At 44.2% G+C, this 26,895-nt stretch overlaps 5 protein-coding genes across 6 annotated transcripts; 3 read left to right on the plus strand and 2 right to left on the minus strand.

Annotated features, from left to right (window-relative positions):
* Positions 1-1,054: 1,054 nt before the first annotated feature.
* On the plus strand, positions 1,055-3,172 carry LOC310986312 (olfactory receptor class A-like protein 4; the record flags this gene model as incomplete). The annotated part of the gene is made up of 4 exons (XM_083972160.1): positions 1,055-1,330; positions 1,480-1,740; positions 2,517-2,762; positions 2,960-3,172. The coding sequence occupies 4 exons, from the start codon at positions 1,055-1,057 to the stop codon at positions 3,170-3,172; spliced, it is 996 nt and encodes a 331-aa protein (XP_083828286.1).
* A 1,204-nt stretch (positions 3,173-4,376) lies between these two features.
* On the minus strand, positions 4,377-5,574 carry ora4 (olfactory receptor class A related 4; the record flags this gene model as incomplete). The annotated part of the gene is made up of 2 exons (XM_083972161.1): positions 4,377-5,399; positions 5,488-5,574. 2 exons carry the CDS (start codon positions 5,572-5,574, stop codon positions 4,377-4,379), a joined length of 1,110 nt encoding a protein of 369 aa, XP_083828287.1.
* A 2,044-nt stretch (positions 5,575-7,618) lies between these two features.
* On the plus strand, positions 7,619-8,671 carry fndc10 (fibronectin type III domain containing 10; the record flags this gene model as incomplete). The annotated part of the gene is made up of 1 exon (XM_083972162.1): positions 7,619-8,671. One exon carries the CDS (start codon positions 7,619-7,621, stop codon positions 8,669-8,671), a length of 1,053 nt encoding a protein of 350 aa, XP_083828288.1.
* Positions 8,672-10,639: 1,968 nt separating this feature from the next.
* On the plus strand, positions 10,640-15,218 carry ssu72 (SSU72 homolog, RNA polymerase II CTD phosphatase). Its single transcript, XM_083971966.1, has 5 exons — positions 10,640-10,908; positions 11,734-11,877; positions 13,521-13,660; positions 13,861-13,979; positions 14,269-15,218. The coding sequence occupies exons 1-5, from the start codon at positions 10,829-10,831 to the stop codon at positions 14,368-14,370; spliced, it is 585 nt and encodes a 194-aa protein (XP_083828092.1). The 5' UTR covers positions 10,640-10,828; the 3' UTR covers positions 14,371-15,218.
* Positions 15,219-18,388: 3,170 nt separating this feature from the next.
* Positions 18,389-26,850, minus strand: atad3 (ATPase family AAA domain containing 3). 2 transcript variants are annotated; one of them, XM_083972225.1, is made up of 17 exons: positions 26,575-26,850; positions 25,499-25,575; positions 24,632-24,733; positions 24,450-24,509; positions 24,235-24,304; positions 23,965-24,130; positions 23,713-23,782; positions 22,635-22,790; positions 22,487-22,543; positions 22,276-22,401; positions 22,062-22,186; positions 21,910-21,961; positions 21,724-21,794; positions 21,432-21,599; positions 20,293-20,401; positions 19,035-19,643; positions 18,389-18,968 (listed from the first exon to the last, which is right to left on the minus strand). In XM_083972225.1, the coding sequence occupies exons 1-17, from the start codon at positions 26,762-26,764 to the stop codon at positions 18,672-18,674; spliced, it is 2,505 nt and encodes an 834-aa protein (XP_083828351.1). In that variant the 5' UTR covers positions 26,765-26,850; the 3' UTR covers positions 18,389-18,671. The 2 variants fall into 2 exon arrangements, with proteins under 2 accessions (XP_083828351.1, XP_083828350.1); XM_083972224.1 differs by having other exon boundaries at positions 18,389-19,643.
* Between the last annotated feature and the right edge of the window lie 45 nt (positions 26,851-26,895).

Below are 26,895 nucleotides of genomic sequence, written 5' to 3' on the forward strand. Positions count from 1 at the left end.
CGCTGAGTGGGTATCGATCAGAATGTTGCTGCTGACAGACATCCGGTTTCTTCCTCTAATATTTTGACTTCTTAAATTAAAACATCCTATTTTCAGTACATTCAATCTGAAATATCTCTTGTGTTAATTCTCTGCTTGTTACAATCCCTGAACCAGTTACTGTGGAGGCTACAGGATTTCAACTGTGGACCCCAAGCAGCAATTTAACCACTGGAACCATCACATGCTGCTAATGATGACATGTTCAATATTTTTATAGGAGCATAATGCGAAGATTTGATTGATATACAGTAGTACATGCTGACTCTTGTGACGGATAAAGTCATATTTAGGATAGAATAGAATAGAATAAGAATAGAATAGAATGAACTTTATTGCCCCCTAGGGGAAATTTGTCATGGACTCAAGTGCATGGTAGTAGCTGCCTCAGCGACAATAAATATAGTCTTCTTATAATGGTAGTGATCCAAGAGACCTGTAACTGTTGTGGTCCTTTGAATACTAAGTGGCAAGAATTATTTTAGTGTTTATGAGCACACACCTCTGGCCTTGTGAATTAAAGTCAAATTAAGTTTGCATCAATTTGCTGAAATCCATCCATGTGTAAGTACATACAAAAAGCTTCCACTTCCCTCAGGATAATGATGTAAAAGCAGATTTTACTCAGGGAAGCTGATTAATCTCTTGTGCTTCATTTACGTGCACCTCACACTCCCTCGGGGATAAAACATAGTGTTGCTGTGGCTTTCTGAGGGCCTGACAGGCTGGTGTTGTCTTACAGCATCACATATAGACAACCCTCTGTCAGTTTTTTGTCATGATGACACAAGTTGTTTCACCTTCTTCCATTGGCCCAAAGAAGGAGCGTCTTAGCTGACAACTGCAAAGATCAAGCAGAACAAAATACTTCACATATTGGCAGCATGTTGGAGGACCATGGCTGAGTTTTATTCACTTTGACATGCATCAAAAAATGGGAATGAGGGAAACTTTAAGACTTTATATCAGCTGGTAAAACTGCCTCACAGACGAGCTTGTTAAACCAGTGGCTACAATGATCGACCCACTACAGCAGGATGAAGACGAGACGCTTGTGGGGATGGGACTTCGTGTCTCTGTGTCCCCTACACAGCTGGCTTTCTACATTGTCTTGGTGACGCTGGGCATCCTGGGTAATGCCACGGTGATTGGAGTGATTGGTAAAGGTGTGATCATGGACCGTGGAAGAGGACGCAACTCGGATATCATCATCATCAACATGGCAGCGTCTAATTTGATGGTGTCAATGATGAGGAACACACTGCTTGTTATTTCAGACATGGGACTGGAGGTATGTAATCTTCAAGATCAATAGATTTGAAGAGTTCCAGTCAGTCACACTTTGTTTGCTAGAAGTTTGTTTGCCTCAACAAAGCTACAGTAGCTGAGAAGTGACATTGGCATTGGATTTTATTCTTACACTCTTTCTTTCTGTTACAGCTGTACACATCCAGAGAATGGTGTCAGTTCCTGATGGGTGTGTGGGTGTGGCTGCGCTCTGTCAACGTGTGGTCAACGTTCTTCCTCAGTGCGTTCCACCTGCAGACACTGAGGCGCGTGGCTCCGACTGTGGCGAACGTTCAAGGGCCCCAGGGGGCTCCCAAGCTACTGCTGGGTCTCGGCTTCGTTTGGCTTATCAACTTTCTTTACTCTATTCCAGCGCATGTATTTTCCACGAATGGGGGCGTGAACACCACAGAGGTGAATTCAGTGGTTTTGCATGGTTCAGCCTATTGATAGCACAGTGTAATACATTGTACTAATAGTATCTAATCAAGTATTGGTAGTATTGTTTTGTCTCAGTTAAATGTAGTAAATGAAATTGAACTTCAAATATTTTTGTTTTATCTCAGATGTATTCCATGAATTTTGGACCTCAAGTTTGTTTTTTTCATCTAATTTGAGGGGTGAGAATTGAGTTATGGATAGGTAAAGAGGGGTCTTTGTGACAGTGAGGAAAGGCAGCTTTATAATGTATGAATTGGATGGATTTTCAAACATTCAATTCTAAAGTTAAATAGATACGAACATGGAGTTTTAATGCATAATGATAAACAGCGAAAGCAAGCTTTGCATGAATTAAATTGTGCAATTTGTATGCTTACACTAGCCTAAATCAATGATAAGATGTGCTGTCCCAATCACCCAAATGTTACAAAATAAAAAGGCTTTGGGTCAGATACACAAAAGGGTATGCCACTCATTCTTGGAATATGATTTCCTCTTCAAATGGATAGGTAACATCTTCAGTATTACAGAAATGTCTCATGCGTTGGGCTATTTTTCTTCAACTATGGCAAAAGAAGCTTTCACAAGGCAGAATTTCAAAAACTGCCCCAATCACCCTTAATTCACCCGAAGTATCAAAGGTGGAACTACTTCTTCTGAGGAAAGAGTCTGTTTAGCTAAATAGCTGTGTATGTTCCTCTCTCGTTCCTCCATGTTCTGCTCTCACTGCCCTTTCTTCCTCATCTCAGACTCTGATGCTGGTGAGCAGCACAACGCGCCCCCTGCTGGGCTGCGTGTGGAACTTCCCCTCCAGCTTCAGTGGTCTGGCCTATGCCACCACATCCATGGTGATCCACGAGTCGCTCCCCATCATTCTGATGGCTTTCACCAACCTGGGCTCCCTTTACACCCTCTACACCCACGGCAGGACGCGAAGTTCAGTGCAGGACGCACCAGTGATAAAACGTGTGCCGGCAGAGCGACGAGCAGCCAAGGTGAGGAAGAAGAGGGTTTCTAGAATTTTCTGTGGTGGTTAAACTACTGTATTTGAACAGGTGGTAAATGAGTGGATTGAAATGTACAGCATTTAACTGCACAACATAGCCAATATCTACATACATTTTTATTGGATTCAACTCATAGTGACTATTTTCATCAAATCAAATTCTTCTTTGTCTTGTGTGATTTCCAGGTGATTCTTGGTCTCATCATGCTCTTCATTGCATCCTGGGGAACCAGCATTATCTCTGTCAACTATTACAACTACAACCGTGGCGACGCAGCGGAGTTTCTTCTGGTTATTGCTCGCTTTGCCAACATCATCTTCATCGCCATGTCGCCTTGTGTTCTGGCAACTGGCCACAGGCGGCTGCGTTCTTTCATCAAGTCTCTGCTCTTTCACTGACAGCGCTGCAGGCCGACAGCTGACGATGCTGAGGCCCAGGAGGTGAAACTCTCACAGTTCTGCTGGCCACAAGCTATTCATGAGCTCATGTTCTCTGGGTGGTTGAAGGTGGTTCGTGGGCATAGCTGTGAATGTATGTTAAACCTCCACAAATATGTGTGTGACTGGAGAAGAACTCCATGGAAAGACAAAGTGCTGATGGCATTCAGGTTACAAGGATTTGTGAAACATGTTGTACAATGCTAGTTCTGGGGTCTGTTTGTAGATCCTTATGAGAGATTTTATTAATGAAACACAGGGGGGAAGTGGTTCATATAATGAAGAAACAGACATTGTCAAACCTACAAAACCTTCAAGGGTCGCTTATTGAGTGGCTTCAGTTTCTTCTCATTTTCCCTATCTACTACATTGTTAATACAATGTTTTTCTTAAAGGGATAGTTCAACATTTTGGCAAATGGGCCCATTGCCATAGCAGTACAGTAGGTTCGTTACCTTTATTTGTTGGTGTAAGCTATTTTTAGAACGGCCAAGCCAAGCCGCGAGCTGCTCAGAGCTACGCTACGGAGGCTAATGGGATTTCTTGGTTTCCCTCAACAAACTCATCAAATATACAATCCAACAACTCCAAGTTGTGACCTGCACATTCACCATGCTATGAGATAATAACGGAACGTTACAAGACAGAGTTGTTTCAGATGTAAATACAGAGACTGCTTGCTGAAAAACTGCCGCATCAGCAGTTTTGCATGAATTTACCTCTAAAACAACTCTGTCTCGTAACGTTCTGTTATTATCTCATTGTGTGGTGAATGTGCAGGTCACAACTTGCCCACCAGAGTGTTTTGGAGTTCTAAAAATAGCTCGCACTGACAAATAAAGGTAACAAACCTACTGCTATGACTACAGGGATTATGGCAATGGGCAAATTTGCCAAAATGTTGAACTATCCCTTTAAACAGAAAACAGAAAATACATTAATAGCTACAATCGACAACATAAACAACCCTATATAAGTGAGATAAAGAAAACTCAAAGTATTATTAGAAAACATCTCAGCTCAAACTGTTGCATCTCAGTTTGACTTCCATTGATTGTGATGAAAAATCTTTTAACAATAATCAATGTAAAATAATACTTGGTAACAGTTGTCCAGGCAGGGAAGATTCCAGCTGATGATGCATCAGTGCTTATACATTCTTGCATCATTTGCTTGCTTGACCTTTCTCCTCTACTTTTCTGACTGTCCTCTCTTTTGGAACAATGGAAATGGTTGGTTCTTCCTTTTTTCCTCCAGTTTTTGGGGATTTTCTCCCTTGTTCAGTTTTATCACTGTGACTGTTCAGATATTTAGACAACCCCAGAATCATGCTCATGATTCTCTTCCTCAGCTTACCATGTCCCAGGGCCACCACCATTGGACTGAACCCTACAAACAGAGAGGCAGAGAAATGGGCCACGGTCAGCAGTCCCTCAGCATGGTGTCCCCCATCGTGGTTGTAGTATGTCACCGCAGCAACCTGTAGCGCCCAGCAGACCACGAAGAGCGACACCAGCGACATGATGACAGAAGCTGCCTTGCGTTCAGTGGACACGTGCTTGTCCAGCTCTCCATGAGCTCCTCCTGCCTCCCCCCCGGAGGTGACAGCTCTGATGTGCTTGGCCAGAGCATGAAGCGTGGCCAGATTAGTGAAAACCATCAGCACCAGCGGCAGCACCTCATTAAACGCCAGTGAGGTGGAGGCAAAAGCTGAGCCCTGCTGTTCAGAGGGAAACTCCCAGACGCAGCCCAGCAGAGGCCTGGTGGTGCAGCTGATCACCATCAGCTCCACGGTGGCATTGCCATGAACATGAGTGCTGTACACCAGCGCAGGAATGGAGAAGACCAGGTTGGCCCCCCACACCAGCCCCAGAGTGATCCATACCCGTCGCCTCTCCCTCTGCTGTGCCAGCGGTCCAAATGCCACATGCTGTCGCTTCAGGGTAGTGCAGTGGAAGACACTAAGTGCTAGCGTCACCCAACAGCCCACGGCTCGCCACCACACCCACAGCAGCATGAAGACTCTGCACCATCCAGGGGATAGAGACACATCCAAGCCGAGGTCCGACACAAAGATGGGCACTGTGCGGAAAAGCGAGGTCAGCAAGTTGGCCAGTGATAGATGCACTAAGATAGTGTCAGAGGGAGGGAGTCTCCGAGCTGGATTCTCACTGGCTGACTGAAACACCTGGGAGTAAAAGCAAGACAGACTGAGAACAATCCAAAACCAAACACACTCATCCCACAAGAACATACAATAATCGACATGCTCTCACCACATGGATGACCAAGATGTTTCCCAGGATGCCAGAAAAGACCAAGAGCCCAAACAAAATAGCATCTACAGTGAGGACTTCTGACATGGCATCAGCCTCTGCATGGCCACTTGCTTTGCCTTTTCCTCATGCAGATCATTTGTAAGAGAGTAGAGGAAAACATCAAGCCCTCATTCACCCAACTACTGCTGCTGATGTCTCTCATCTTATATATGCACACAAACAAATAGGTTCATCACACACAAGGTTTCATCTTTGCTGACCAGCTTCAAGGTTGATTTAGTTTAATTTGCTGGGTAGGCAGAGCTGGCATTTTCCACATTTGCTTTCTAAATCACCAACCAACTGTAAATGTGATTTGTCTCAGTAGCTGTTCATAAGAGTTTGTTCACATTAAATTATTTATACTAATTGTCACTTTTCTCTGCTTTAGAAATGCATGTTGTGATGGACTTGTAACCCATCCTGAGTGTTTCCTCAGCTGGCTCATTTATTTTTCAGTTTATCTTGTTGATGTCCCAAGAACAGCTTGGTTAAATAAGGTGTAGTGTCAGATATATGCCCAAAACTACTGATCACACAGATTTAAGTAATTATCTAATGTGACCTTTGAGGACCAGGTGGTGCTGAGCCAGTCTCACTGACACAGCATTTTTTTCTCTTATTAATCAGCTCCCTTGATAATAATTGTTTGCTGGGTTGCGAGGTTTCTCTCTTGGGATGAGGTAATTTTGAGAAAAATCTCATGTAAGCACTAATAAGAAGCTTACTACTGACTATGGGCTCATTTAATAATCATTTTAGTGTAGACCTCTGATACATGCAAACATGGGAGATACATATAACACTGCTGGAACACAATAATAGTACTGCTATAAAACCTGCCTTAATTTCTGCCTTTGTGCCTTTACATAGTTCAGTTTTTACAGAGGTTGTGTCAGGGAGGTGTAACAACTGCAAACTTTTGAGGGTGCATTTGGCATTTTGGAAACCATTTCTCCTCCTGCAAGTCAGTCATTGGGCATTGAATCCAACTCAGCTAATTTATATGGGAAATTATTATAAATTAACCACTAGTGTAGCTAGCTATTTTGAATTTGAATTGTATTTTCTGTAAAAGCATCATGGCTGATGCAGGGCAATAAAAAGCTGGAGCCATCCTCATCAGAAAAAATAATCAGATTTAGCATTTTATGTAGGCCTATATTTGAAACTGTGATGATTGAAGTGTTACCACTGCATACATTTATAGGTGGGCCAGTCTCATGTTGAATTGGTTACCAAAACAATGAACAAAACAGATCAATCAACACAGCATAATGATTTTATTATATTTTTGACCTTGAAGTCCAGCCTATTTAAATAGCTAGTCTACTTCAAACACACTATTTCTACTGGACTAGGACCAGGTGTATTGTGTAGGTGTAGTGACACAGTGGTGGGTGTTGTTGCACCTTGTAGCAGCTCTGATCTGACGTGCACACTGAGGTGTGAGAGGCTGCAGGTGAGCAGCAGCACAGGTGTCTAACCGGTCCGGTCCAGGACTCCTCTCCTCTCTGCTACTGACAGACGCCTGAAGCACTGTGTAGGATGATGACTCACAGACCGACCGTTTATAACTACAATTTTTTTTTGTGTGTGCACGCACCCACGCTCCCAAGCACTCCGCGGCGCGCGCGCCTCCACGTACACTCTCGCACACTCGCACAGCGGGCATCAAAGCTGCTACGTCAAGCCATAGGCAGGAAGGAGAGAAGCAGATCTGATGGCACGATAACCGGATCCTCACGTCCCACCGAAACAAGTAAGTGCTTTTCATTATCGCCTGTGAGTCGGGGGGCGACAGCGCAGTGAGTGAGCTCCTGTCGCCGAGCATCCTCTGTGTACAGCAGCCTCCTGGCTTCTCCTGTGCAAGGTCATACTCGGATATCTGACTGACTGAATGTGAATGGACGTCTGGTTCTGAATGTTCTCTCTGTCGTAGATGCACCGATCCCCGCTTCTCTCCCGCCCGTGGACGCACTGTCCACTTTGCACACGGAAGCTGAGCTGATCCTATGGCAGACATCAGCCCGCCCTGTACCAATCTGATCCACTGTGAGAGAAAATCATTCGATGAGAGGGAGTGAAGATGAAAAGCCAACAACGACCGTCACTGCTCGCCCTGTCGGCACTCCTGCTCTGCACGTTACACCAGACGGCTGGGTCCAGCAGGTCTGATCGCAGCAGCTCAACATCAACATCATCATTATCATCATCATCAGTACCATCATCCACAGCATCCGCATCGGAGCAGAGAGGTAGAGATACTGTGGGGACACTCCAGAACTGGCTGAAACAGGCTAACATCAGCTCTGAAAGTAGGCCATCACCAAAGTTTGAAGAGGTAACGGGCCATGTGAATAGCTTCTCTCTCAACACCAGCAGAGGCAATGTTACTACTGTGATATCTGAAAGGTCTGGCAGGGCACCGAGCCGGGGCCCGGCGGAAGGGGTGTCACCACTGTGTGCCTACCGGGTGATAGAGGGGGGCATTGGGGGGCAGCTGTGTTTTCGAGACACACTGTTTGGCTACAAGTGTCATAAGGGAGACTGCAGGACAGCGGTGTCTGTCAGAAACCTGGTGGCAAATCTCCTCATCAATGGCAGCGTACTGTTACAGTGGACCCATGAGGGAGAATCCATGACGACGGGCCGAGGCGGAAGGTCAGAAGAGGTCGCAGCCGGTCAAAAGAGAAGCCGGGATCAAAGGGCAAATTCAACAGGAGAGGAAACTCTGCAGTCCAACACTGTTTCAAGTGGCCGACGCCACAGACGTGGAGGTTACGAGTTAAGCTGCTGGTGGAATGGCAGCTACACTCAGTTTGAGTGCGCTGGCGTTCATCTTGGATCCGGCTGCAGGGACTTTCTCCTCACCGAGCTGCACGAGAACATCCCGTACCGCCTCTGCCTGCGCTCCCTGGCCCAGTCTCAGCCGGGTCAGGGAGCAGAGCAGCGGGACTGCGTCGAGTTTACCCTGCCGCCGTCCGGGATGCAGGACATTGTGATTGCCATGACGACGGTTGGGGGAGCTATTTGTGTGATGCTGGTCATCATTTGCTTGCTGGTGGCATATATCACAGAAAACATCATGAGCCCCACAACACAGCACTCGTACTCCTACCGCACTCACTCGCGTCACTGAGCACTGCTGAATCAATAAAATGTCATACATCTAACATAGTCACTCATTGTCTGGAATAATTATTTTTCAAACAGCTACATAGTATGATATATATTATACATCCTGTTATGACTGAGTTGAAGCACAATCTACTATGGCTCTGCAAATAACATGCCTTGTCAACCTCTGCGAGGATGCACTGAACCAAATGTACTGATAACCTACAGTTAGTAAAGACAGTAGTTTACTGTGTTTTGTTTTTTGTTCGAGGCTGTCTGTGACTGAATCTGTCAATGTGTGTGCTGGCAGCATTTATACAGCAATACAATCAACTAAATGGCTTTGAATACATCAGAAACAGCAGTTTTGCTAAATGTGCAGCCCGTGAAAGAGTCAAGACTGGTCCTGTCCTTGTTGGGTCATAGAAAAATAAAACTGAACTAATTTACATTTTCTCGCTCAACTAAATCGTCCCACCATCTTGTTTTGCTTTAAGGTCTGCATATAGTATATGTATTTGTACCATTTTGTGAAGGGCAATACAATCTGGTGTACAATCTCCAAGTACTGTGCCAAAGTAAGGATAAGTTATAATGCCTAATGTCCTGCTGTCAGTGAATAAAGAACCATGAGGTAATTTCTAGTACATTGCAGCTGTTGTTATTTCTCTCCTTTTGTGTGTGTGTGTGTGTGTGTGTGTGTGTGTGTGTGTGTGCGTGTGTGTGTGTGTGTGTGTGCGTGTGTGTGTGCATGTGTCAGCATTCGCATCCCAAGCACATCTACAAGAACCAAACAGGAATTAAAAATACTGAAATAAACACAACCCTTTACAAGGCAGTCACAAAAAGAAAATGTGGATTTTTGCCATAATATCACAATACTGGTTAGCATAGTCATTTTCTGAAAAACAGAAATAGATGTTTTGGCCAACCAGGTAAACTAAATGAGAACATCAAATTGGTGCATCACACTGATGCATTAATGATATCAAAATCCCATGTTGCAACACTGCCTGATCCATCCAGAGATAATACAGGGATCATCACACCTAAACACTATGGCAAAATCTCTGATGTTGCCTCAGGGTGTGTTTTATCTCTAGGTAACAGCATGAATACTAGGACTAAACAAGTAAAGGGAACATGTATGCCATAAAACATAGCATTAAGGTTTGCATCATGTATTCCTATATATTCCACCCTACTTAACAGTCTAGGCCTCTAGGTCATCCATTCGTCCCATTTTGAGAGCGTAATATCTCAATAATGGCATCCATCGTGTTGGATCACAGGGGGCTGGAGCCAATCCCAGCTGACATTAAAGGAAACTTCATATAACATTATAGTGTTATGTAAAAACACTTTTGTCAATTAATTAATGCTGTGACTTAGGAGGGGGAGAGTTCACTCGGGTTTTACCAGCAGTGTCAGTATTTACTTGTGTCAAGTTTACAATTAAAAATAAAAAAATCTAGCCACATGGCATGCAGTTTGTTATCTTACTGTGCCCTCTCCATGCCTGCTACACCACAGATATGGAATACATTAGCAGAGAGGCAACAAAGATTTGCTGTGACTTGTCAAATTTGTTCAAACTTGTTAGCTTACAAGTTAAAAATGACAACAAACAGCCTGGGAAATCAAACATTTTATTGTCATTGTTATTTAATGAGCTACTTGGTTGTAAAAGGATGTCACAGATTTGTGAACATCATCACTCAAAAGCAATAGAACTTCAGACTTGAACTTCTTGAGGAAATAACTGTAGGCCTATTAGATTTTGCTGTGTCATGGCTGAACAACTGTTGAGACTAGGGAAATTTGTTTTGACCTGGAGGCCAAGAAAGTACATAATGTAAAATGTATGTTAGAAAATACTCTGGTTGTTACCTTAGTAGGGTAAAAAGTATTTCAAAGTCACATTTTCCACAGTTTGGCCTGGCAAACACGAAGCCCCGCCCTCACATGACATCACCGGATAAAACCGGATTCAAGTCACAGGGCTCCGCCATTTTAACTTCCTGCTTCAAAAGAAGACGAGCACGTCGCACAGTATTTGTTGTCGAACGCGTTAATGTTTAGCTCGACGTAGGGTTTTGTCTTGGTGTTTTCTCTTACAGGGCTCAAACTAACAACGTTTGTTCAGCTTGTATCTGGTAGTTTCAGCCGGACAGTCGCGATGCCGAGCCACCCGCTGCGTGTAGCGGTTGTGTGCTCGAGCAACCAGAACCGCAGTATGGAAGCGCACAATATCCTCAGGTAAAGATGAGCCGCCGCCCGGGAAGAGGAGAAACGGGAAACCACCACCGGGCGAACCGAATATGTGTCGTGTCGGGCTGTTTTCTGAGCCGATCACAGCCTTGCCGACACGGTGACATGTAGACAGTCGTCGGGCCTCAGCGCCCACTAACAATGGACCCGCTCTTCGACAACTACACCGGGCCACGGCCACTGCTAGCGCTGCTTATCACTAGCCTTCCGCTTAAATGCTGCCAAAATTTAACGTCAACACTGATGTTGTCAAAGATTTCAGGGTTTCCAAAATTACCGGCCCAACTTAACGGGTAGTTGTCTTTTTTTTCCACCCCCACATGTTGACAAGAGCGCCCCCTGGTAGGAAAAATCCGGAAGGGAGGAACTGCAGCTGTACAACACAGTGGGACTTGGTCTCTGATCAGTCCTCTCAGTCACAACATCTGGAAGTTTAGTTTTTAAACAATGGTGTGTGCTCGTTGCACACTTCTTCTTATTATTTACTGTTAAGGTTTCATTGGACAACTTGCTTTAATGGACTGGACTCCATTGTGTAAGATAACAGGACCTATAGATGGCTTGTTGCTGACACTTATCTAATGAAATAAAATTAAAAAAATCCCCCTATTTAGGGTTTTGTCAGACTCGGCAAAGAAAAGAGGTGATGTCTTCTGTGTCGTGGCCCACAAAGCCACCGTTTTGCTTACTCTAAATCTAAGGAGACAAGTGATAAGGCAGATGGATAGGATCAACTGTAGCTATGGGAATATGCTGATTAATGCATTGTTGTCTGTGTTTGTAATTTACTCTGTTGTCTTTTCCTTTTTGCAGCAAACGTGGATTTGATGTGCGTTCTTTTGGGACAGGGTCTCATGTCAAGCTACCCGGTCCTGCCCCGGATAAGCCAAATGTGTATGACTTCAAAACTACATATGAACAGATGTACAACGACTTGGTCCGCAAGGACAAGGAACTGTATCCCCTTCTCACTCGCTCTTTCGTTACACACACACACGGATAGTAGATGCCATAAGAAGTGAACATGGCCCATGTATACACATATTACTTAGATTCATCTTTGTCAGGGTTGGTACAATGTGATTGCAGCTGAATGGAAACCACTGGAGGCTAAATATGCAGAGATTTTAAAATGGGCACGAGATAAACTGACTTTATGACATCTGAAGTACAGGATAAACACCTTGCAGTTCAACAGCTGTGCAGCAGTAAATGCATTTTGGTGAAGATCATAAGGTTTTTACATCAGCCTGAAATCTGTTGTCTTTTAACATTCTAGCTTATATTGTTTGAAATGTGAGGTCTTTCCTGTCACCGCTGTCCCTTTTTCTAATGCAGTTTTCCTATATTTGTAATTTTTCCCTCTGTCATGTTAGACACCTTTTTGCTGTTAATTGCACAAAATTGATTCACTGGTGTTTTTAAGGTATTGACTATACTGCCCAAGGTAAGTTAAATCTTATCAATTACAATCACCTGTTTGATTTGAGCACTCATCTTGACCTGCATTACAAAAGGCCTGTAATGTGTTAGAGGAGTACATATTGCGGTAGTGCATGTAGTGTATATACCTGCTGAACTTTATGTGTACATATATACATAAACTGCCTCAAATCCATCAAATGATTGTAGTTCTTGCCCCTGGTAAGTCCCAGCTGGTGGTACCTTTGGTCCTCACTGACCCTGTTCTAATATCAATGTAAGCTCTGTTGGTAAGCAGTTACACCTGCCCCATTGGTTGTTTTCTTTTAAATGCCTCTTTTCCCCCCCCTAGAATATTTAAAATTCAACTTTTAGATAATTGTTTTGTTTCCTAAATGTAGGGCAGGTTAAAAAGCCATCCTGAGTTATTCTGGTTTAAAAAAAAAAGAAGTCTCAAATGAAAATCCAGAACACCACTTAACACTAGGTTTTTAACTTAGTATTGTCCTATACTAATATTAATGAGATGCTGGTGTAAATGTTGCCTACCCATAATACATTGAGAGGTCTAACCAGTATTCCTGCAAGTTGAAGGTACCTTGTTGCAGTTGTTGTGAACGGTAATCACATTATAAATAGAGGTTGTACATAGAATTCTAGTGTTCTTACAACTTTGCATAGATTCCATACATATAGCCCATCCCATAGTGCCCCCCCCCCCTTTCCCTTGTGTTTAGCTTTGCCCAGCAAGGTAGCCATGTACAGACGTACAGACACAGTCTGAGATTGTCTTTGTAAAGTCCAAAGTCAGCCTTCCACTATCTCCCTGGTCTTGTGATATTAAACCCTGGCTGAATGGATGAACAACAGTCTGTTTTGCTCTATCCACCTTGGTGTTTACAGCAGACCACTATCAGACAGGCTGCTCACTGCCCACTAGAGGGTGCTGCAGTTTGACTAATGCAAACACTGACTCCTCAAATCTACATTTACTGTTCCTTGCTTCTGTGATGTGACTGACACTTCAGCTGATAGATAAGCCTTTTTTAATTATATAGTACTTGGTCACAGTCTTGTAGGGGCTTAAATCCTGTGTCTGACAATGTGATCAGTGTATTGTATTACCTTGAAATGTTTCTCTGGCTCCTGTTGTGTTCCTTGACCTCCCCACTCTTCAGATACACACAGAACGGCATCCTGCACATGCTGGACCGCAACAAGCGCATCAAATCAAAGCCAGAGCGCTTTCAGAACTGCAAGGATAAGTTTGACCTGGTCATCACCTGTGAAGAGAGAGTGTACGACCAAGTGCTGGAGGGTGAGGCTTCTTATGAGAAATGTCTAATCACTGAAAGTTGGTATCTGACAACCACTTAGAAAAACATTGTACTAATATAACACTTTTATGGACAGGTTTTAGTTGTTTTCATGCCATCGGCCCCAGTACAATCATGCTGTACTCTCAATGCTTGTGAGTGTGTGTGTGGTACTTTTGTCTCATTCGTTGCATCTCCACAGATCTGAACTCCAGAGAGCAGGAGACCCTGCAGCCCGTACACGTCATCAATGTAGACATTCAGGACAACCACGAGGAAGCCACGCTGGGCGCCTTCCTTATCTGTGAGCTGTGTCAATGTGTGAGTGTCTCCTACCAGCGTCCTCAAATTCTCATGTACAGAAACATTTGAAGCAAAGTGTAGTGAATTTGCCACAGACTTGCTTCGTTTGCATATTTATTTACATGACAGGCATGTTAAGGTATTGAGTGGCAGCATAATGGCATTTTTGCCACAATTATGTGCACGTAACCAAAGCCATACGAGATTGAGTTGTCACCTAGTGAAAATGCCAACGTTACAGACGGGTGATGTAGTGTGGGTGAAGGAGCTGGCTGTGTTTAATGCGTGTCCTCCTCCATCCCTTCAGATCCAGCACACTGACGACATGGAGAATGAAATCGATGAGCTCCTCCAAGAGTTTGAGGAGAAGAGCAACAGGCCTTTCCTTCACACTGTCTGCTTCTACTGATGCACAGGAAACTGCAATAAACACAAACCCAGATCACAAGCAATCAGACAATAGATCATGGACACACACTACCTGCTCCCTAAACATCTGTTACACAGTACATACATATTGTGTGCCTACACACACATACACACACGCACACACAGACACACACAGACACACACAGCTTTGGGTTAGGACCTAACTAATGGCTGCTGTTGGACATAATGGTGATGATGGGTTTTTCCTCTATGCAGAGGACGGACTCGCTGCTCTCGCTCTGCCTTTATTCCTTGGGATCAAGGTCAGGCCAAGGTCCTCCCTCCATCCCAGTTCAGTGAAATCACTCAGCCATGTCTCCTCAGGGAGAGCCATAACACCCACACCCCCCAGTCAAACAACCGCTTTACAAGTTCCTCTGTTGAGTACAGCATTTTGATGCTGATTTTCTTTTTCTCTAGATGATTTACGACATAATTGTAATTCATTTTCAGCATTATGTCAGATTTTTATTTCTGACCCGAGACGATGTAAATGTCTTTCTTTGGGGTCAGAAAGGAAAGAGAGAGAAATAATTGAATTGAATGCGTGTTTTGTGAGACTGTGTTGTAGATTAGTTAGGATTAAGTTAAAGTGGGTGGGCTACTAATAACCAAACCTAGACCTCTCTGAGGCTCTCCAACGTGTTTCCAGTATAATGTGTTGATTCATATTTAAAATCGGCTGTTATCTTTCAGGGCAATTTTTTTTCCTTTGTAAATGTTAAATAATTGAAGCATTGTAATGAACTGCAAACTGCGAGCTCAGCTCAGAGTGCCTGAATTTTCTGTATGTACATATGAATCCACTTAAGAGAGTAAAAAACCTCTAAGAAACCTGCTCTGACTGTTTATTTGATCATCTGTGATGTGTGGTTCGGACCAGTGATGACCAGCGTGCAACTTGAATGAATATTGGCCTACTACAATACAGAAGTCAATACAATCTGCTCACCCTGTGGTTCAGTCAGATGTTAACCTACACAGCTTTGGACTTGCAGGACTTTCACTAACTAGGGCAATAATTTGAAGTGAGCAGCATGAGTAAAGGAAATCTCTATCTGCTAAAGTTGACGTAGTAACCATGACAATTCACACAACTGCTGTGACTTGAACAATAACAGTCCACCTCGACAGCCGTCAGTTCTCCACAGCAGCGTCCGTCCCCGGTTGGTTGGGTCAGTGAAGGCAGCACCGACTGGATGCACGGCACCGACAGAGACCGGTAGACCGAGGAGCCGCTGCGTGTTGTCCCGGAGCTCGTTAACATGTAAGTTTAGCTGGACATGAAGTCACCGTGCAGATCATGGTGTTATTGTGAAGTAACGGTAACAACTAGTGTCTGTAGACACGGCGACGGAGAAGAAATCAACTGTGGAGACAGTTTCTCACCACTTCAGTGATGTTTGACTTTATTCCTCTGTATCATCTCCTTAGACACTTTCTGTCCCGACACTGGCAGACATGGACTCGCTTCTCAGCCGCATTCACAACTTCGTGATTATGATAATGAGAGGAATGGACCGCGCCTGTTCCTGCGCCTGCGGAAGGTAAAACTAAAACCCCCTCAGGCTGTAACGTTACGAAATTGTTTGTACGTGATACTGTACGACCAAACTCTCTGTAATGAACCCTGGGCTGAAGTCTCCGAGTCAGCTCACAGTTCCTGAGCTGTTCTCTGTGTAGAGCCACAGCTGGCGCACGCCTCTGTCCTGCTATTATAATGTATGCGACCACTGCACATAGGATACATTATGGTGGAAACACCAATATATCAGCAATGGTTTGTTTTAAAATCTTTGAAAGAAAAAGAAAAAAATCCACAGACAGTGACATCGTATTTCAAAGTTTGATGATTGCTTTTATTATTGCTTTTATTATTACTTTTACTGGTTTGGCTGCCTCACCTAAAATAAAGACTAGATCCACTATCATCAAAGAGAACATTTTGTGGGGGAAAAAAAAAACGAATCAGAGAAAATGTTTAATTTCACTAAGCAAATGTCATAGTCATTTGTGATGCTTTTGTAGCTGTTATTTAAAAACTTGAAATAGACATGATAGGCTACATCAGGATCTGGGTATATGGTATTTGTGTGTGTTCTTATTAGCATAAGATCACTTACTAGGTCACTGCTTTTGTCAGATTAAAAAATAGATATTATTCCACAATCAGGGCTGAACAGAACATCCTTATCATTTTGGTTCACTGGCACTTCTCTATGTCCAAATCTCTCACTGGCTTCTGCTCTGTGTGATGCAGCCATCAAGTTCATCGTGTGATTCCATATGAGCCGCATGGGCTCATGGAATTCACAGAGCACAAAGACTATTTATATGGCATCTTGACCCGGATGGAGACTTGCATGCTGCTAGGACTGCTGTCGGGCCTCTGCATCAGCTGGTTCCTATGGAATCTGGATAGACTCTGGCGTTCATGCCACACATACTGGTGGCCGAACTGAACGGTCGTGAGTAAGATCTATGGTTTTTGAAATAACAGTTTTGATGTCACAGCAAATTCATTCACAAGCATGACCCAGGAAATGATATTCTCATCACACACTTTATCCAGCAGCTTCTGCTTTCTCATGTCATCTTTTCAGCAAAATTGAATCCTGTTGCCTTACTGTGATTTTTTCCTTCCTTCTTTCACTTATTCCATCTCCAGGCAGTTACATCCAGTCCAGAACACAATGGAGTGGGGAAATGGAGCACAGAAAGCAAGCTTTTTCCCATGATGTTAATGAGACCCAATGAGACCTAAAAGATAAAGTGTGGCTCAACTTCCCCTGTTGCTCTGTGTTTTCTGTTAAGTAAGTTAAAGCCTTGACGTTCTGATTTCAGGCTTTCAAGTATTCATGGAGGCATGTTGTGCCTCTTTAAAAAAGCATGAAAGACCTGACAGAAAATGAAGGGAGAAGACAGGTCAGACACACAACAGGACGTCTGATATTATTGTCAGTATCTAAAACTATCAGGCTCAGTCACCATTTTTATAAAACTCTTACTGCCCATCCACTTATTTTACATGAATTCAAACCCCAAAATCGAATTACTGTACTGTTTACTGATTAATGTTTACACAAAGGTATGTATGGGGGGGTGGTGTTTAGCTCAGTTGGTAGAGCACCCGCCCCATGTATTGAGGAGCTATAGTCCTCACTGCAGGCGGCCCCCGGTTCGAATCCCACGTCGGGTGGCCCTATTCTGCATGCCCGCCTGCCCGCCCGTCCCCACCTGGCTTTCAAAACCATAAGACTGATCTCTCTACAGCAGCATTTCATAGAGACCGGTAGGACTGGACCATTAGATCGATTTAAAGGGATATTTCAACATTTTGGCAAATTAGCCCATTGCCATAATCCCTATAGTCATAGCAGTAGGTTCATTACCTTTATTTGTCGGTGCAAGCTGTTTTTAGAACTCATCAAATACACAATCCAACAACTCCAAAACGCTCTGGTGGACAAGTTGTGACCTGCACATTCGCCACGCTATGAAATAATAACAGAACGTTACGAGACAGAGTTGTACAGGCAAATGCGTAGCCGGAACAACATCCCAGACACGGCTGCTCAGCAGAGTGACTTCAAAAGCGCAAGTAGTTCCGAGTATTTGCTTTGTGTGTCGTAATGTTACATAATTATACGATATTATTTCATAGCGTGGTGAATGTGCAGGTCACAACTTGTCCACCAGAGCGTTTTGGAGTTGTTGGATTGTGTATTTAGTTTGATGAGGGAAAGCCGGAAATATAGTGCGCCTCTGTAGTGTTAGCTGAGCAGCCTGTATCTCGCCCCGCTGATCGAAAAACAGCTTGCACCGACAATTAAAAGCTAAAGGGAAGACTATAGGGATTATGGCAATGGGCGAATTTGCCAATATGTTGAAATATCCCTTTAAATTCCACCAGCAGCTACATTGTCCACTGGCCATTTCCTTAGTGCCCCAGCAAGAACCATCAAAACTTGTAGTGTTTATAAAAACACAGACCCATTTATTCATTCCAACAGAGACACTCCACTGTGCACAACATTTATATAGTTATTACAGACAGAATGGTTCCCATGTAAAGTACACCTTTACAATGTATACATTATATGTTAGAGTTAAAGTCTCAGACGTTGTTTGTTAAGTGATCATCTCCCCAAACCCTGTTAACTCATCTTCTGTCATAAAAGACAGTCCATCAGATTATTGGACATTAAGTAGCAGACTAGTTAAAGGGGCAGGACACTAATTCTTTCAATTTTCAGCCTGATTGAAAAAAAAACATTGGACTCAAACTGGAGTTCCGTCCTTCGGAGGAGAGGCTCCACTCTTGTCCTCCTTCTCCACCTTGACCTCCTTCTCCACCTTGACCTCACTGTCAGTGGAGGCAGCAGGCTGGGCCAAACTCTCTGCTGTCGTAGCTTCTGATTTGACGGCATCTTCACAGTTCTGTTCAGTGGCACTTTTGCTCTCTGTTGATTGGTCAGTATCAGAGGTAGGTGGTATATTGTCGCCTTCCTGCTTTGCATTTATCTCAAGGGCAGGAGCAATCACCTCTGCATTTATCTCAGGTGCAGGATCGATCAACTCTGCATTTATCTCAGGTGCAGGAGCAATCGACTCTGCATTCATCTCAAGGGCAGGAGCTATCACCTCTGCATTTATCTCAGGTGCAGGATCGATCAACTCTGCATTTATCTCAGGTGCAGGAACGATCACCTCTGCATTGATCTCAGGGGCAGGAGCGATCACCTCTGCATTTATCTCAGGTGCAGGATCGATCAACTCTGCATTTATCTCAGGTGCAGGAGCGATCACCTCTGCATTTATCTCAGGTGCAGGAGCGATCACCTCTGCATTTATCTGAGGGGCAGGAGCGATCGACTCTGCATTTATCTGAGGGGCAGGAGCGATCGACTCTGCATTTATCTGAGGGGCAGGAGCGATCAACTCTGCATTTATCTGAGGGGCAGGAGCGATCACCTCTGCATTTATCTGAGGGGCAGGAGCGATCGACTCTGCATTTAGCTCAAGGGCAGGAGCGATGACCTCCTGAGCCTGAGGTGCCTCGCTGAGAGGCAGGTTGAAGCCCATTTTGCCTCCGCCGCCTGTCGTCCCAGCCGGAGGCGGGGTGAGGGTCTGGGCATCGTCGTCTCCGTGCAGCCAGTCCATCTTCTGGAGGTGCTGCTTGACGGCGTCGTCAACCCGAGCTTCGATCATGGCCTCTGTCAGGACACCGTCCTCAGAGGAATATGCTGCTGCCTGTGACGACATGAAGCAGAACGTGTGTTTTACACATTTCTTTACGCAATGAAAATAAAATCTTATAAAAAGCGTCCGATCCAAATGGATACATTTACAAAGTCATGGTCAAAATGGGTCTCTTATGTACGAACGTCACAGTCACATCCTGGAGACTTGGCAAACTAAATTACTTCTCTGTGCACTTAACTTTTTTGTTCATCTCTCTGATGGTTTGAGGATTGCCTTGTCCTATAGATCTTATATACATATTTCAAAACATTGACAATATAGTTGTAGGTTTCCCTACAAGTGAATGCACCTGTTGTTACTAGCCCTTATCTCTCTTTGATTCATCATTGTTCTTTTGTTGTCCCACTTTTTGTCTCTGTTTTTAGTTGGTTTCTGTTTCTTTCTTACAAATACTGTATATAATATACTATACTATAATATAATACTTTGCAGGTTTTGTTTTCAGCACTTTATTTAACATTACATGTTTACAACAGCTATGTTTTGATATGCTGATTTTTTTTCTTTTTGATACTATCTGTGAACCAAGAAATCAGTATCAGCTGTGTAATGTAGTCTGTGATGATAATAATGAATAAAAATGTAAAAAAAAAAAAAAAAAAAAGCATCCGATCTGGAACAAGTTGAGGAAACATACCTGCCAGGCCACGCCCAGCTTGGAGATCTCTCTGCCTGACATGCCCTCTGTCCTCTTCGCTATCTCAGAGCACTTTTGACCATAGTCGAACTGTGCCAGCTTCATCCTCCTGCAGAACACAAACACACACAGCAATATGGGTTTATTTGGCTGGCTTGGATGCAATGTCTTTCAGGTCTTGTAGTGTTTTTGCAGCTCACTTCAAAGCCTCCTGGCCTATCATCAGCCTCCATCACACATCTGCAATTAATGCCTCAGCATGTCTGCTAACCTTCACGTGCCCAGCAGGCCTTTTCTTGGCCTTCAAATCAAACAGGCCTGAATGTAAACTAACCCACACTGGCATTTAAAGGAAGGAATATTAAACCACAGAATGTACATCCCTCTACACATTAGGACTGAACCTTATTACTTGTTTCAATATGCATCCCTGGTGTGTGGCACAGGTTTTCTGCCCTATTTAAAAGGGATAGTTCAACATCATAGCAAATTAGTCTACTTCCATAATCCCTATAGTCACAGCAGTAGGTTCATTACCATTAATTGTTGGTGCAAGCTGTTTTTAGATTGGCGGGACAGAGACGCAGCTGCTCAGCTAACGCAACGGAGGTGAGCGGTACTTTCACGTTTACCTCATCAAACTCATCAAATACACAATCCAACAACTCCAAAACACTCTAGTAGACAAGTTGTGACCTGCACATTCACCACGCTATGAAATAATAATCTAACATTACGAGACAGAGTTGTTTTCGAGGCAAATGCAAAGCCGGAACTACATTCCAGACAGGACTGCTGGGTGGAGTGATTTCAAAAACGCAAGTAGTTCAGAATTTGCTTCATGCGTCATAATGTTACATAATTATACATGATTATTTCATAGTGTGGTGAATGTGCAGGTCACAACTTGTCCACAAGAATGTCTTGGAGTTGTTGAATTGTGTATTTGATGAGTTTTGAGCGAAAGTACAATTAGCCTCCGTTGCGTCTCTGCCCCGCTGATCTAAAAACAGCTTGCACCGACAATTAAAGTAATGAACCTACTCCAACAGTAAGACTATAGGGATTATGACGAATTTGCCAAAATGTTGAAATATCCCTTTAACAGTTGTGTAATTAGTGTTGGGATTTTTACTCACTGCCTCCCTCCAGTGGCCGGCTCCAGCACGTATCTGTCAAAGTACAACCGCACCAGCCTCTCCCGCTCCTCAGGTCCCGGCAGAGCAAAATTGACTATTTCATCTATACGGTCGTTTATGGCCCAGTCAAACTGCTCTGGTTGGTTACTGGCCAACACCAGCATGAATCTGCAGGGGGGAAAAAAAAAATCAAAGAAATTTAGTGACATTGTTTTGTGATGATGAAAGAGTATGAAACAGTAAAGGTTCGAGATTAAAGCAGCAGTGTGGCACAGAATGAAAACATGTTTACTTGTTGCTCTGTTCTCCAGTGCGATACAAAAATGCATTCAAGGTGGCTCGGAGGTCTTCACTGATCTTCTCCTACAAGAGACAAGAATGAAATCTTCAAATCATGTGCTTCAAGATAAATTAAGGGATGTGCAGTTATAAAAAAAAAGGGATGAACTTCTGTATAGTGAAACACATTAACACTTACAGTGGATCTCTTGCGAAGGAATGCATCAGCTTCATCAACAAACAGCAGCAGCCTGTAACAGGACGCAAACAAAAAGAACTTACTTTATCTTTCTGAGCATTATCTTAGTTTGTACATCATCAGAATAATCTCCGCCGGGTATCGTAACGTACCCCCGTCGACTCGTGCCGGCCCAGTCAAACACTTTATGCATGGCGGTCACGCCGTCGCGGCCCATGGGCGCTACATCACCACCGGTCATGATTGCGTAGTCCATGCCAGAGTGCATGGCCAGCTTCTGCTCAGCACAAAGACAGACACCTCACGGTTAGATAAAGCCTCACTGTGCATGTCCTGTATGTGACAGTCACCATCACTCAGCTGTACCTTGGCAAACAGGGTCTTGCCCGTGCCCGGTGGGCCGTACATGAGGATGTTCCTGTAGAGGCCGTTATTCTGCCTTGTGTTTCTTGTCGCTATGGCGATGTCACGCACACGTTCCTCAAGGGAAGGCTAAGAAAAAAGAAAATATGCTTTGATGACAAGTGATTGCAGACCTTTGATAAGAACACGTTTGTTTTGTTTGAGGTCCACTTACTTTGAGCACCACTCCCTCCAGAGCGTCCTGGGGTTTGCTCTTCAGACGTTTGGCCGTCTGAACGGTTGAAGGAAGAGGAGAATGATCAGAACCATGTTATAACCTGCACTTACAACACGTATGAAACGATGAATTCCTCAACAGCTACCTTGACTGGATGCTTGATTGCCTCTGCCACGGTGAAGCGAGACGTCTCTCGCACCAGCGACGGCTTCCCCAGCCGGGCCTCGATGTAACGTCCTGCCACCCCTGTTGCGTTTCGGGCTGAATAGACTCCCACAGCCAGAAGGGTCAGTCCTGCCACCTGGTGACATGAAGACAGACATGAATGGTTACTCATATGTTGGCTGTCCTCAGTGGCATAAATACTATTATAAAACAGAAAGGTGAAATCCGGCGATCTGATTGGTTGTTAACCGTGGTATAATGAGCATATACCACGGCTACTATTCTAAAGCCTTATCACAGCATAGGCTATCACTCCGCGTCAGGCACGAACAACTGGTATGAATGGAAGTGTGTTGTCATGTATCCATGTCAACGGACTGTTGCAGTCCGTAGCAAAAGACAGTTGATGTTTACGATGTTAAAAAATGGACTAAAGTAGTTGAATTCACATGTTTAAGGTTAACTTTCACCTCTGGGGAGGGTTAACAATCGTAGAGGGGATTGAGCAGTTCAGAGGTGGGACTATATTTTTGACAGTGGGGCTATTTTATTGAATAATGTATTTCTGATTGAATAAAAAACGACATGAAATTGATTGTGTATTCCTTTTTCATATTGCCATTATTGGTAACTGTTTTATAAAAGCAACATATCACGACAGGCTGTGGTATATGCTCATTATACCACGGCTAAGGGGCATTCTTCGGCCCGATGGGGAGCGAATGAAAATAAACAAACGAAAATAAATAAAACGGCTTTTTTTCCAACTAGTTGACTTTATTTCACAGGGTAGCCCCCTCTCATTTTCGAGTTGAAAAGAAATATGTATGTAACATACTCTTAATGGGTGTATTATTTTGTGATGGGACTTCTTGAGGCAAGTAACAGCGCATTTTACTGTCAGTAACTGTAACATTGTTATAACGGGAGAAACAGTAACTTTTTGGATTACTCGGAGGAATACTGTTGCACCGTTACTAACGCCATTATTCCCATCACTGGACAGCGTTTCTAATATAATCTCTCACTAAACTAACTGTGGATGGAAACAGACTCACCGTAGCTGTGACTTTGTCCCAGTCTGAAACAAAGGCCCTGAAGCCTTCTCCAAACACAGCACCAGCAGTCCTACAAGCAAAGACACATTCACTGTCAGTGGGCCTTTCTGGTGTTGACACTTACTTAAGCGATAAAACCATGAGTATTATTGTGTCATAGAGTGGTGTGATAGTGACTCCTTTAACACTCTGTTAATACTAAAAATAAGAAAGACTGTAGTGTTAAATCAGAAAAGAGGCCGTGTGTCTTACTTGATGGACTCCAGGACAGTCTGTCTGTGTTCCGCAGCCTTCAGGCGGATTTGCTCGCGGATGATGTCGGCGTTCTCTCTCTCCACGCGGGCCCGGGCTTTAGACTCAGCCTCTATACGCAGGAGCTCGTTCTTGTGCCTCAGATCCATCTCGTGCTCTATCGTTGCTGGAAAAGCCATGACAAACAAAGTACATAAACCACTGGTCATCAGCTGCAGAATGACCCCCACATGACCCCGCTCATCGGTGTAACAGAGGTGAACTGCGCACCTTTCCTCATGGCCTCCTGTTTCTGGACCGACTCCTCCTGTTTGCGGAGGTTCTCCTCGTTCAGGGCTTGCTATGGGAATAAAACAGAAAGTAAAACAGCCATCAGTTTGGTACTGCAGCTCTTTTCAAAGCATTTCCTGAGAGAGTCGCACATATTCCCATTGCACTGCTGGTATAGTGACAAACATAGCTCATTCATTTCAAACTAAACTCACCTGTTGCCTTAGTTGGTCCTCATATCGCTGCCTGGCCAGCTTGTCTTGGTACTGGGCTCTCTGTGGGCAGAAAGAAATCACTGTAGCCATAAAACTCTAGTTCAGTGCCATTGTGTATTTCTAATACTTCTTTACTTTAATATAACAAAAAAAAGAAAAAGATAGAGCTGTTCTGTCCATACCGCTTGATGCTGCTTCGTCTCCTCATTCAGAGTTTTCCTCCTCTCCTCACCTTGGACTCTTAACTGGTCACCTTTTAATTGTTCAACTGCTGCTTCATATTCCTGTTACAGTGACATATAAACATGCCAACAATCAGTTACACTGGAGGAACACACTAGAGAACATTCAACATTCACTTGGGTTATCCAAAAAGTCCTCAAAAGGATACAGAGCTACATATGGGGCTTATGTTTTATTGTGCTGCACATCGTACATAGAGCTAAAGTGGAGATGCAAATATGAGACTGTATTTTGAAGCTACACATCCACATGAATACTTTGGACACAATTAATGCCATAATTTACATTTTCTTTAACAAAATGTGTGATGGAGTGTTATGGCAGGTCCTTCCTCCCTGCAGCTGTCAGACTCCACAACAAGAGCTGTTCTCAACACAAAACATAATCGGAATGTGTATTATTTACTTTTTTTTTTTCTTATTCATTAATTATACTCTTTTGTAAATACAGCCTTCTTTTTGCTGCTATTGCTATTTGCTATCTACTGTGATATACATTTCTTTGCATTTTTGCTTTTGCAGCCTTGTACATTTCCCCACTGGGGGACGAAAAAAGGATTGTCTTATATTATTTGTCTGACTTCCGACTGACTGATGTAAATTTCTAGCTCTAATACTCTTTTAATCCTGTGAATAATGAGCAGCACGTTACTTTTCAATTTCATTATTTTTTCTGTGTTGGACTTTCAGAACACAACAGCACACATGGGCAGCACCGACAGTCAGTGCTGCTCCAGGACACAAGCCCCGTCCTGCAGAGGATGAGGAGTGATGCAGGGCTGGAGGTGTGTAAGGTGTGTACTGTACCTTTATTTTGCTCTGGTGCTCCATCTGAGTGGACTGCTCCTGCATACGAGCCAGGTCCAGAGCTTCTTTAGCATGTCCTGGACAGAGGGACAGGGAGACATCAGAGATACAGCAGCTTACACACAAGGAGGGACTCTAGTTGATCCAGGCTGTGGCTCAGTGATCCGACTCTTACAGGTTCCACACCACACAGCGCATTCAGGCCGGAAACATAACAGGTGCAGAACCTGAAAAGTTGGTTCTCAAGGGAACCAACTAGAAATAGTTGGTTCTTTCCTGGGAACCGTGACATCATGGGCAATGTCGTATCCTAGACAGTAAGGACAAAGGCAGCGACCACAACCTGGAGAAACTAAATGTTTGTGGCAATTTGGGCGTCTACAGAATTTCAAGGAAAGCCTGAAAGCAGAATAAAGAAGTTGTATGGATTTCCCATTGGGCCTAAATAAAGTAAAGTAATTCTGATCTTTTAACTCTGAGAGATGGCCATGGCTGGGTTCACTCCAACTCCAAGACGAAATTATTCACAAAGCTGAAGATTACTGAGACAGACAGTAGGAGAGTAATGCTGCAGAGACTCCCATTTTGGTTCCACTTAAACTGGTTCACCATAAAGCACAGAGGCTCTGAGACTCTTGAACAGAACCAGAACCAGAACCAGAAAGCACCATCTGAGGACTGACAGGAACCCTCCTCCTCTTCTTACTGGACCTTTCTGATTTTTGAATGAATGAATGAATGAATGAATGAATGAATGAATGAATGAATGAATGAATGAATGAATGAATGAATGGTGGCAGCAGCAGCAGTGTAAGCTGTGTGTCACTGTGCCTGAGGACATCAGGCTGCAGTCAGCCACGGCGCAAGGTGATGACCTTTGAACCCAGCCCACTAGTGTGAATGAAGGAGAGGCAGCACAGGCTCGGTCTCATCCGCTACTGGACTTCCACAGGAGCACGGTGAGTCCGGGTCCGAGTCCGAGGCCTCGGTGTGAAGCAGCTGCACACACACAATGTGGACGGACCTCCCTGAGCCCACTCAGCCCCACAGGCCCACCACAGCCATTCAACACTTACGGGACTTGTCGAGGTCCTTGGCCGCCTGAGCAGCCCGCTCCAGCCCGGTCGGATCGAAGCTGCTCCATTTGTCCTTGGGTTTATCTCCGCCGCCGCCGGAGCCCCCGGCCGGTGGCGGCGGGGGTGGCGGCGCCGGGAGTCCGGCCGGCGGCTCGGGCTGCCCCCTGTTCAGGCCGAACAGCCACGACATGTTGCTATCAGGAATAAAAACCCAGGTCGGCCGGTTCCGTGTGGAGCAGCAGGAGGATCATGCAGCTACTGATCTGTCACTGCACACGCGTGTCACGCCGCGGACTTCTGCGCAAGTGCACCAGGAAGCGC

This window comes from Trachurus trachurus (genome assembly GCF_905171665.1).
Source record: "Trachurus trachurus genome assembly, chromosome: 5".
Taxonomy (NCBI): Eukaryota; Metazoa; Chordata; class Actinopteri; order Carangiformes; family Carangidae; genus Trachurus; species Trachurus trachurus.

Bases quoted from the DNA above. Each gene is read 5' to 3' on its own strand.
- atad3 (XM_083972224.1), bottom strand. From the start codon at position 26,764: ATGTCGTGGCTGTTCGGCCTGAACAGGGGGCAGCCCGAGCCGCCGGCC. The intron at 24,305-24,449 runs GTGAGTTTAGTT...TTATTCCCATAG, and splicing joins AGGACCAACTAAGGCAACAG to CAAGCCCTGAACGAGGAGAA. The intron at 23,783-23,964 runs GTAAGACACACG...CTTTGCTTGTAG, and splicing joins ACTGTCCTGGAGTCCATCAA to GACTGCTGGTGCTGTGTTTG.
- ssu72 (XM_083971966.1), top strand. From the start codon at position 10,829: ATGCCGAGCCACCCGCTGCGTGTAGCGGTTGTGTGCTCGAGCAACCAG. The intron at 10,909-11,733 runs GTAAAGATGAGC...TCCTTTTTGCAG, and splicing joins GAAGCGCACAATATCCTCAG to CAAACGTGGATTTGATGTGC. The intron at 11,878-13,520 runs GTATCCCCTTCT...CCCACTCTTCAG, and splicing joins GTCCGCAAGGACAAGGAACT to ATACACACAGAACGGCATCC.